The sequence below is a fragment of the Bufo bufo genome, chromosome 5, assembly GCF_905171765.1.
Source record: "Bufo bufo chromosome 5, aBufBuf1.1, whole genome shotgun sequence".
Classification (NCBI taxonomy): Eukaryota; Metazoa; Chordata; class Amphibia; order Anura; family Bufonidae; genus Bufo; species Bufo bufo.
This window is the reverse complement of record NC_053393.1, coordinates 461,472,909-461,485,206: the sequence shown is the minus strand read 5'-3', so window position 1 is coordinate 461,485,206 and position 12,298 is coordinate 461,472,909. Positions and strand designations below refer to the sequence as shown.

Genomic DNA, 12,298 nt, shown 5'->3' with positions numbered 1-12,298 from the left:
ATTATACTATTATGTGAGTCTTATACTATTATATAAAAAAAATTAGCACATTGCAATGTAAATTCCTGTTACAACATTTTCTGTATGCCCAAAAATTGAAATTTGCCTCTCAAAAACTATAGGAACTTTGTGTGGTCCAGAATATATGATGGTCCTTTGACCATGATCCATGTCACTGCTTCAAGCACCGAATAATATAACAGGAGCTACCCTTTAAAGGGGGTCAGTCTCAGGACTCAGGGCAGTATGGGAAAGCATTTCAAATAAACATTATTTATCTAGATAAGTGCAGGTTATGTTCCCTTGCACTTCCCCATAGTAGGTTGTTACTGTTCCAGATTCCAGCACTGCACATGGCCCCTCCTTTTGCTCTGGAGCCCCTGTTTGCCAGGATACCATGGCAGAGGAGGCACTCGCTTGATTATTGTTTGCCTTCCTGCTTGTTTGGACTTGCTACTGTTGCTACTCAGCTATAAGTTACATTTGACTTGCTAATGCAGCTCTGTGCAGCTTTGTGCAGCACTATTACAGCTCTCCTACTCCAAGTGTATTTCATCCCTGCTCTATCACTGTATGTACAAAAATCAGCATTTCACAGCACTACTACAGCTGTTCTACTCTGTGTTCAATTCTGTTTCATTGTTACACATATACAACTCAGCTTTGTGCAGCACTATTACAGCCCTGCTACTTCAAGTGTATTTCAGTTCTGCTTTATCACTGCATATCCACAAATTAGCATTTCACAGCACTACTACAGCTTTTTTCAGCTTCATCATTGCACAGCTACAATACCAAATCATCAGCTTTGCAAATCAACTACCTTTCTAGATCTGGTAGGTTCCCACTTCTACTCTATCAGTGCTCCTGCCCTGCTGCACTAGCACCACTTGTCTAGTCAGCTCCAGGCCTGCTCATCCAGACATTGCGGATCCTCCTTACCAGGTAAGGCATCTTTTACACAGTCAGTATTTTGCACCAGTATTTGTAAGCCAAAAGCAGGAGTGAGTCCAAACACAGAAGAGATGCAAATATTTCTATTACATCTCTATTTTGGACCCACTCCTGGTTTTGGCTTACAATTACTGATGCAAAATATAAACCAAATACTGACTGTAAGACATAACCTGGACTACGTGAGTATGCGTATGCGTTCTGTAATGTTATTCTAATCAGATAAGATTTACCTCTGGCAGCTGTTCTATGAAGGAGTGAATGTTTGCAGCCTTTGCAGCTTGTTCTATCTCCTCCCTAGGCACTTCACGAGTGTTGTCCCCATAGGCAATGTTTTCAGCAATACTGCGGTCAAACAGCACTGGCTCCTGGGACACAATTCCTATCTGATTTCTTAACCATTGAACATTCAAATTATTGGCTTCTTCTTTGTCAAACAGCTGAAAACAAAACATTGACATTTCAAGATTTGATAGAAAAAGTTAAGACTAATATGAGCACGCCTTTTTATTAAAGTAAAGGTTTTTTCCCCTATGAAAACATGTTTCTCTATGGCCACACTTATATAACAGTTCAGGTGACGGTCCAATGTTATGAAAATGTAATCATTATATAGTAAAAAGTTCAAAGAGTTTTTTTTTTTTTTTAATGACTATGAAAATTGTAGATTCACACTGAATGCATCAAAACTATGAATTAACACATGTGGAATTATATACATAACAAACAAGTGTAAAACAACGGAAAAAAAGTAATATTCTAGGTTCTTCAAAGTAGCCACCTTTTGCTTTGATTACTGCTTTGCACACTCTTGGCATTCTCTTGATGAGCTTCAAGAGGTAGTCCCCTGAAATGGTTTTCACTTCACAGGTGTGCCCTGTCAAGTTTAATAAGTGGGATTTCTTGCCTTATAAATAGGGTTGGGAACTTGGGACCATCAGTGGCGTTGAGGAGAAGTCAGGTGGATACACAGCTGATAGTCCTACTGAATAGACTGTTAGAATTTGTATTATGGCAAGAAAAAAGCAGCTAAGTAAAGAAAAAGAGTAGCCATCATTACTTTAAGAAATGATGGTCAGTCAGCTGAAAAATTGGGAAAACGTTGAAAGTAAGGGCTATTTGACCATGAAGGAGAGTGATGGGGTGCTGCGCCAGATGACCTGGCCTCCACAGTCACCGGACCTGAACCCAATCGAGATGGTTTTGGGTGAGCTGGACCGCAGAGTGAATGCAAAAAGGGCCAACAAGTGCTAAGCATCTCTGGGAACTCCTTCAAGACTGTTGGAAGACCATTTCAGGGGACTACCTCTTGAAGCTCATCAAGAGAATGCCAAGAGTGTGCAAAGCAGTAATCAAAGCAAAAGGTGGCTACTTTGAAGAACCTATAATATGACATATTTTCAGTTGTTTCACACTTGTTTGTTATGTATATAATTCCACATGTGTTAATTCATAGTTTTGATGCCTTCATAGTCATGAAAATAAAGAAAACTCTTTGAATGAGAAGGTGTGTCCAAACTTTTGGTCTGTACTGTATATATAATGATAATCCCCTGAAGACATATATAAAAGGTCATATAGGATCCATCAACAGCAGCTGCAAAATATTTTCTGTACAAAGTTGATGACAGTTTTCTTCTCAATGTTACTTAAACATAGAAATGTAATGAAGTTTAAAGGGGTTCATTGGGTAATCAACCCCTTCACCCCAGAAGGTTTTTCATTTTTGCGTTTTCGTTTTTTTTAAACCAAGGAACGTGACATCACTGACCTTGGAAGAGACCATGGCACTCGACTGTGTGCCACTGTCTCTTCCAATAGTTGATATGCGGGAGTGCCAGGAGTTGGACTCCCACTGATTTGATATTTATGACTTATCCTAAGGATAGAACATCAATAGTTTTGATGCCTTCATAGTCATGAAAATAAAGAAAACTCTTTGAATGAGACAGTGTGTCCAAAATTTTGGTCTGTACTGTATTTCTCTAAGGCCTCTTTCACACGAGCATGACAGGTTTTCTCTGGATGCGTTCAGGGTGCGTTCAGTGAAACTCACAACATTTTGCAAGCAAGTTCAGTCAGTTTTGTCTGCTATTGCGTTCAGTTGTTCATTTTTTTCCACGCTGGTTTAATGCGTTTTGATGCGTTTTTTTCACGCGTGATAAAAAACTGAAGGTTTACAAACAACATCTCTTAGCAACCATCAGTGAAAAACGCATCGCATCCGCACTTGCTTGCGGATGTGTAACACCCCAGAGTTGTGTTAAGAAACTCTTCTACCCTGCTACAATCTGTTAAGAGCCTTTACCTTGTCATCTGATGTGATTTTACATTGTCTTCACAATTGTGCATTATAAACCATGTTAAAAGTATATTGTTGCAATTTCCATGTTCACCAGCAGGTGGCAGCAATGTGTTAGCAAGGACTTAGGTTCAATTTAGTACATCTAAGCTGGAATAGTTTGTTCCAGACTAGCTCCCCCTCTGTGAGCAGAGTGGGCTGTGCCCACATCCTGCAGCATGGGAAGAGAAGGAAGTTAAAAGGAGTGTAGCCCACCTTCTGCTAGGGGTAGGGTGTGCGCGTAGGAGCTCCCTGAGATAGAGAAGAAAGCCAGGATCTTGTCTCGGCTGAGACATTGATCCCCATCCCCAGCCTGAGCCCTGCAGCCTCAGCTGGATGAAGCAAACAGACAAACTCCAGTTCCAGGAAGAAAGCATACCCTGAGAAGATAACTGTGAGTAAAGTCCAGAGACCCAGGAGAAGCCATATTCCTCCTCAGTTAGTTAGTCCCCATACAGCAGAAGATAGAGAGTCCAGAAGCCAAATTCCTGCCACAGTATAGAGCTACAAAGCAGATGTCCTTTCCTGAAAGCTCCAGGTTGATGGAGCCAAAGATAAATTCCTGCCAAACATTGCCAATGCCTTTTGGGAACAAAGACTAAAGCTGTATCTTGCTTGGATGAAAGTTACAATCAGTAAAGACAAGTTTGAACTTTACCAAAGGTCTGGATCTCAATTTCTGTTGCAAAATCCCTCTATTACTCCTACTAGCACTACACTCAACTTATTGCTAGTGAGCCAGGAGTCCAGCCGTACCCAGGTAGGAGACACCATTGACACCATTATCACCACCATACAGAGACATTACACCACTCTGGCATTCCTAACCTTGGACGTGCGTTATAACACCTTGGGAGGGCCCTGTGACAGTACCCTGCGCACGCTGCAATTGGTGTCACAACAAATACTAAGAAAATTTTAACAACCCGTTACTGGCCACGGCAGATACAATGCGTTTTTCACTGAAGCCCTATTCACTTCTATAGGGCCAGGGCTGCGTGAAAAACGCAGAATATAGAACATGCTGCGTTTTTTACTCAACGCAGAACTGATGCGTGAAAAAAACCTCTCATGTGCACAGACACATTGAAATGAATGGGTCAGGATTCAGAGCTGGTGCTATGCGTTCACGTCACGCATTGCACCCCTGCGGAAAACTGAAAAAGAGGCCTAATACACTTTGAAGGAAATTTACCATGGCCTTTGCACCCAAAAAGTGGCGTGAAAACTGTGGCTTTGGGGCACTGCGTCCCTCAATGACCCACAGTATCAGATTGGGAAAAATGAAAGCAATAAATAGCCTGTTCATCACACTATTTTCATGTATGTTGGCCAACCACAGTGATTTTGGCTGACTAGTAAACTATCTAACGTGTATAGGAGCCTTCTGACTCTCCCCCTCATACCAGATCATTTTGTTATATCATCTGTGAAGATCATCTATGACATATCAGCAAATTATTTTTTACTGCATTTCTCCTATACATTATTATAATGTTTGAGGTCTTACCACTGCTCCTTGGGATGGATCATAGAATCTCTGGAGAAGCTGAATAGAGGTGCTTTTTCCACATCCACTGCTACCTACAAATGCCACTGTTTCTCCTCTTGATATTGCAACCGATAGTGCTTTCAGAACAGGCACATCTGGACGAGATGGATAATTGAAGGTCACTTTGGATAATTCTGAATTTCCTTCATATTTTTCCTATTTGTAGATATTATAAAAAAAGTTATAATCCAATATTGGAAAGATCCTCTTTAACGTATATATCTATATATAGTGCAGGAACGTTTAGGCAACACATGTTGTAAATGCAACAAACTCAAAGACTTGCTCCAAGTAGACACAGGCTTAATGGTTATGCAACTAGGCCTGGTCCTTAGTGGTTACTGTGAACATGAAGCTCAAATGTGTGTCCGCTTCATAAGGCAGCCTTCCACACCCTGGCCAAATTTTGTGCAAGTGGAACACAGTGTTGAGTATTGGTCTTTTACTTTAAGAGGCATACAATGTCTTCTCATGTCAGCAGTGGAGGGGATATTCATTCACCTCACAGTCAAGTTCATGTGGCTGTAACCGCAATAAGCATTTTAAGGATGGGCCCATGCATCTCATACACTGGGGGCATATTGCTAAGATATGCCACCAATATCTGATAGGAGTGGTTTCACCTCTAGGACCCACACTTATCTCCAGAACAAGCCCCCAAAGTGAAGGAGACCAGACCGGTGGTGAAAATTGTCGAGCATCTACTCCATATTGCTGACTTGGCTATTTCCATGAGCCTCATAGAGGTGAATGGAGAGGTGGCTGCGCTTGTGCGGGGCACTTCCCATTCATTTCTATGGGACTTCTGAAAGTAGCCGAGCCCACTGCGTGGCAATTTATTTCCACTCCCATAGAAATGAATAGAGGGCAGCCACACTTGCATAGTCTACACTTTGTGGGCTCTGTTCTAGAGATTGGTGCAGGTCCCAGAGGTGGAACCCGCACCTATCAGACATTAGTGGAATATCCTAGGGATAGGGCCAACCCGTTTAAGCAGCACAGCACTAGATCTCAGTCTACAGTGGCAGTACTCACTCTTACTTTAACAAAGCCAGTCCAGAATCCCTGCTGCATACCTCCTTACCATCCCTGTGTATCACAACCATCATATCCTGCCCGGATAACTGATTTTTACAGCAGCCTCCTCTATCACACCATGTGGCTTCAGCTACGCATTTCTCCTGTTTCTTGCTGTAAGCCCTCATATAATATGCAATAGTGACAGCAAGTGTCCCAAAGTTACATGTAGACAGGGTGCTGCCTAGCTTGTCCCAGTGCACACAGACTGAATACAAAAAAAGACTAATGACAGTCATCACTAATATCTTTCTCTTCTCTCCCTTCCTGCCACAATTTCCCTGTAGTATCACTGACAGAAGGGATCTGCATATACCATCTAGGGGTTTACAATCCACTACCAGCTTGGTTATGATCTTCCTGTGGTGGAGGGACCTGGTAAGGAAAGAGGGAAGAGGATATACAAATAAGGAGACTTATTTCTTCTTCCTTCACCACTCCATCACAGAACTCCGCCTGTGCTAAGAAACACTGCCAGGGGGTTTCCGTGAGTGTGTCAAAGCATACTTCTGCCATGTGTACTGCATGTATGGTGCTGACTCTGAGACTCGCTCTTTATCATACTATGTGTGGCTTATCCTCTTTCAATCTTTATTTCGTTTTGGATATATAACAGTTGAGTGTATCAAGGACACTACTTAGTGTCACTTTGGTTATGCTGGCATCAGCCCACAACTTCACTTTCAGACAGCCTGTAAAGTCTCTTTTGGCCCAATACATTGACATTTGTACAGGGGGCTGTTCTATACCTAATGGTTACCTTGCTAGCTATTGTCCTGAGGAGACATAACTCTTGGGGTGGGTTCTGGTGCTTAAATACAGTGCATTGTTCTGATGTACTCAGAGTGCTATACAGATATGCTATCAGACCATACTGCTACTCAGACATGTGTTACTGTCTTCCTGATCAGTAGTTTCTCTTATTTGTCTACTTTTCCCCTTGATGAATTGCATAATGAAGCACGTAGGGTTCATTAGGACTAGAGAAAGTCAGTACGGTCTGGTTGGGTTATTCATCCTCAGAGTGAGTAGCCCTGTAACCAATTAGGGTCCATTCACATGACCCAAAGTGCTCCGTGCCCGTGCTGCGGACTGAAAATTGCATTGACCTGAATGGGTCTGCGATCCGCGAGATATAGTGCGGAGGCACGGACCCGAGGCTTCCGAGGGCTTCTGATCCATGCCTCTGTTACGCAAAAGATAGGACATGTCCTATCTTTTGCCATATCTTGTGGATCGCAGACCCAGTCAAGTCAATTGGGTCTGCATCCACACCACGGAATGCACACGGCTGGTGCCAGTGCATTGCAGACTGCAATTTGCTGTCCACAGTACGGGCATGGAACACTTATGGTCGTGTAAATGAACCCTTAGGGTTAGGAACTATAGGGCTTAGCATTAGGAGTATATTATAGTAAATTATTAGAGAATGTCAACATGCACAACATATACAGCGAGAAAAACCAACATGCCAAACAACATAGGTTACACCCCACCTGCTGAAAGAGATTGACTTACTGGTTTCAGTCCATCCTTGCTGTAGCTGTCTATAGATGGTTCAGAGTAGAATAATTGAAACAAATGGGAAGCTGCAGATTTGGCTTTTGCATAATCAGGAGCAAAGGATAATGTTTGTCCTACAGTAAGAGCTCCATACGCCAGGCAAGAAAACACCCTAAAAAAGAAAAAAGTTTGCACAGCTCACCCAGAGTCCACTAATGATGTGGTTACGTAGTTGTGGCAGCACGGATCACTCCCCAGATCTCGGGTGGGAAATGCTTTCAGAGCAAAAACTAAAAAAAATGTAAAATCCAGCGCCTTCTATGAAAACATAACTTTTAATACATAAAGACTAAAAACTTATTCATGGCGTCCTCCAGTCTACACATTTCGCACTATGCAGCGCTTTATCACAGCCCCAGGCCCACAGGCTCTGATAAAGTGCTACATAGCGCAAAAACGTGAAGGCTGGAGGACGCCATGAAGAAGTATTGAAAAGTTTTGCTTTACTTAAAAGGCGCTGGGTTTTACAAAGTTAAAATGTAATATTAGAAACTGCACTTTATAAGATTTCATAAAAACATAAGGTTATATTCCTTATTAGTGATGAGCGAATCTGTGGAAGTTTGGGTTCGCTGGGTTCGGCCGAACTTCAGGTCAAAGTTCGTATTCAGGACCCGAACTTGAACCCGAACCCAAACCCCATTTAAGTCAAAGGGGACCTGAACGTCACTTTATTATTTTCTGTTATATCATGGTTATATCGGAAAATTAACATAATACTTAAAGGGAACCTGTCATGTGAATATTTGATTATAATCTAACTAATTATATACAATCATTAACTACTAAAAAGTACCTTAGATGTATTCACTTACTGGTGTGACAGATGGTTACCTCATAATATACACACAAAGATGCCACATGCCGCATGCTAATGAGCTGATTTGAGTCCAGCGTGATGTCAGTGAGTCCAGCTTTTTTTAAATTCAGAGATATAGCCACTCCCCTGCCCACCTGCTGCTGGTTCATATGGAAAAAACTGTCAATCAGCAGCCGGTAGGCGGGGAGAGTCAGGAGCTCATAAATATTCAGGACTCATCATTATCAGCTAGAGCTTTTTAATACAAGATGTTGGCAGATTGACTGGGTCAATTAAAGAAAGTGCTAAGAGAATCAGTCACTTATTTATGTTGCTCTTAGTTAGAACACCATAAAACTAGTGACAGGTTCCCTTTAAGACCGAATGCAAAAGGGAGACCTATTCCATTTTGCATTCCGTCATAATAGAAGTCTATGGGCAGCATATCAAATCCGTAATGTTCCCATAGACTTCTATTATGACGGAATGCAAAATGGAATGCCTTTTCGTCTTAAGTATTATGTTATTTTCCAATATAACCGGGAAATAATAAAGTTATTCATAAATTGCCTGAACCCCAAACCCGGACTTCAGTGGAAAAGTCCGGGTTCAGGTCCGGGTACCCAAACTCACAAAATTCGGTACGAACCCGAACAGTTTGGTTTGCTCATCCCTATTCCTTATAATAAGCTGCTGTATCCTTTTGGAAGAAATACGCCCCAATGATGCTAACCACAGTGTGCCCTAATACAGTGCCAATCACAGCTTGCCCTACACAATGCCAGCAACATATTAACCTATAAATGTGGGCTATTTGTTCAAAAACCGTATAATTATGCAGGTGTTGACACACAAGGAAGCAAAGAGAAATGTAATGTCCCGTAGTGCCATTAACACTTCTTTTTGGCACCTTGCTACCGTCTCCTATGTGCTAATGTATAACTACTAATGTATTTTATGTCATCGCCTAATAATGTGCATATTTATTTCTGAAACTGGTTATGTTCATATAATTGCCTGGTCTACCAGCAGATGGCGGCAACATTGGCAGTATTAGCTTCCCTGTCAAGGAGCCTCCTTGATCCTTTCCAGCCCTCTCTAGAGAGGGAGGAGTTAGTTAGTTAGAAGTGAGTGTCTTGTCTAGTCCACCCTCCTTAGGGAGAGGTTGTGTGCTGTCTAGCAGAGCACTACCTGCTCTGCTAGGCCCAGAGGCCCTGCCTCTGAAGTCTACATGGTTGCTTGTCCCCTCCTGGGCTTGCATTGCCTTCATCCAAGCTGAAGCTAGAGCTTGAGGTACTCCAACGCCAGGACAAGAAGTTCCTAGGATTATAAGTAAGAGACAGACTACATCAAACTTAAGTTCCAGCAGAAGAGGAAGAGTTTCCTATTTATCCAGCCAAGCATAGCAAAGCTGATAGAGCTACCGCATAGCAGAGCTGAGATCGTTGCATAAAAGTATTTGCCTGACAAAGTTAAGCCGATACCTGCTGATGACCAAGATATCGTTTGAAGCTGTTTAGATTACCAGTTTATGCCAAGAAAAAGCAATTATTCAACGTTACTACAAGTCTGGACTCCATTTATTCCACTTGTTCACCATTCAAGTTCACCTACCCCTTTTTGCACTGCTTCGGACCACATCACGTCTGAGATCCACAGATATCCAGGTAGGAACACCGTGACACGTGTACATAACATCTACAGAGACTGTAGGCCACCTTGCACCACTCTAGCAATCCTACCTCTGGGTACCAACATTACCATCTACAAAGGGAGCCTTGTGCTTCTGCTGCTTAACCGCAGCTGGTGTCACGTTAACTTTCTCTATAAGAGGGACATATTTCGAAGAAACCTCCCAAGGGGCAAGTGATACCCCATGTGTGGCATTAGTGGGCCCGTTGCAGAAACACCTATATCAAATACCAAAACACACTGCAACGCATGTAGAAATATATAAAAATATCTTTATTAATTCATAAAACACAGCGTAAAAACAATTAATTGTATTCACACACCACAAACCACAAGGGGGCCGTTCGGGGTCGCCTGTAGTAACATATACAATGTCTAATAGGGGAAAATATGCACAAATGGCAAAAACCATATGGTATTCCCCAAAACCATTATCCAAAGACAAAAGAGTGCAAATAAAGCAATATAATACAGACCCTGATCGGCAGCTCCAAAGTAGAACAACCCACCATAAAGATATTTTAATATGTTTCTACATGCGTTGCAGTGTGTTTTGGTATTTGATATAGGTGTTTCTCTTTTCACAGTGCCAGCAACAGTGTACCCTATACAGTACTAACTGGTTTGTGCCACTTCCAGTCATAGAGTGCCCCCTCATACAATGTCAAGTAGTCCCACACAGTGCCATCCAGTTCCCCTCGTCAATGCCTTGTCAGCCACGCTTCTGCCACTGTGCCAGCTACAGTGTACTCTTCCTCCTCCATAAAATGCCAGCCACAGTGTATAGAGTGCTAGCCACACAGTGTGCCCTAGTATCAGCCGCAGTGCCCATATTGACAATAAGTCCACCCTCTGCTGCCAGCTAGAATGCCCCTTCCCCCACAGTCAGATACAATAGTGCAAGTCTTTTTTTACAATCACATAATGGAAAATGTCCCTTGACATTTATTATATTTTAATTAACTGCCTCAATATTCACATACACCATTTGAAAGATGAATTTGTTTGGCTGATATAACATACAGTACAGACCAAAAGTTTGGACACACCTTCTCATTCAAAGAGTTTTCTTTATTTTCATGACTTTGAAGGCATCAAAACTATGAATTAACACATGTTGAATTATATACATAGCAAACAAGTGTGAAACAACTGAAAATATGTCATATTCTAGGTTCTTCAAAGTAGCCACCTTTTGCTTTGATTACTGATTTGCACACTCTTGGCATACTCTTGATGAGCTTCAAGAGGTAGTCCCCTGAAATGGTCTTCCAACAGTCTTGAAGGAGTTCCCAGAGATGCTTAGCACTTGTTGGCCCTTTTGCCTTCACTCTGCGGTCCAGCTCACCCCAAACCATCTCGATTGGGTTCAGGTCCGGTGACTGTGGAGGCCAGGTCATCTTGCGCAGCACCCCATCACCTTCCTTCATGGTCAAATAGCCCTTACTTTCAAAGTTTTCCCAATTTTTCGGCTGACTGACTGACCTTCATTTCTTAAAGTAATGATGGCCACTCGTTTTTCTTTACTTAGCTGCTTTTTTCTTGCCATAATACAAATTCTAACAGTCTATTCAGTAGGACTATCAGCTGTGTATCCACCTGACTTCTCCTCAACACAACTGATGATCCCAACCCCATTTATAAGGCAAGAAATCCCATTTATTAAACCTGACAGGGCACACCTGTGAAGTGAAAACCATTTCAGGGGACTACCTCTTGAAGCTCATCAAGAGAATGCCAAAAGTGTGCAAAGCAGTAATCAAAGCAAAAGGTGGCTACTTTGAAGAACCTAGAATATGACATATTTTCAGTTGTTTCACACTTGTTTGTTATGTATATAATTCCACATGTGTTAATTCATAGTTTTGATGCCTTTTATAGTCATGAAAATAAAGAAAACTCTTTGAATGAGAAGGTGTGTCCAAACTTTTGGTCTGTACGGTATATTCTATCTTTATTTCATATTATGTCATCTGCTCCCATTTCAGTTAAACAGCAATGCAAGACAAGAATGAGATTCATCAGCCACAGTCCTGCTATCCATCAATATAATACCCCTAGAAAAAATACTTACAGAAATACGTCCTCTGGGTTCATCCTTCCAATTTCAATCATATAACCCCCAAAACGGTAGCTTGCAGCATAGGTGAAATGTATGAAGGACTGGCTAAATGCAAAACAGATGCCATACGTCTGAGCCTTGCGCTGAGCATTCCTAAAATATAACAGGTTAAAGGCAATGTTAAAATAACGTGCGTACACTAAAAGGGTACATCGTGCATACCAGTAAACACCTACAGATATTTGTACATGACCTGAT

At 41.9% G+C, this 12,298-nt stretch overlaps 1 protein-coding gene across 2 annotated transcripts in view; it reads right to left on the bottom strand.

Moving 5' to 3' along the window:
* The window catches only part of LOC121002302 (ATP-binding cassette sub-family B member 5-like), a 1,125,761-nt gene that overhangs the window by 1,019,519 nt on the left and 93,944 nt on the right, over positions 1-12,298 (bottom strand). Inside the window, exons 19-22 of one of the 2 annotated variants that reach the window (XM_040433702.1) lie at positions 12,053-12,193; positions 7,443-7,599; positions 4,806-5,003; positions 1,188-1,394 (exon numbers count right to left, since the gene is read on the bottom strand). The exons of the other annotated variant lie outside the window; for it this stretch is intronic. Coding sequence (XP_040289636.1) covers positions 1,188-1,394; positions 4,806-5,003; positions 7,443-7,599; positions 12,053-12,193 — 703 coding nt within the window. The remainder of the gene's footprint in view (positions 1-1,187; positions 1,395-4,805; positions 5,004-7,442; positions 7,600-12,052; positions 12,194-12,298) is intronic. 2 annotated transcript variants of the gene reach the window in all.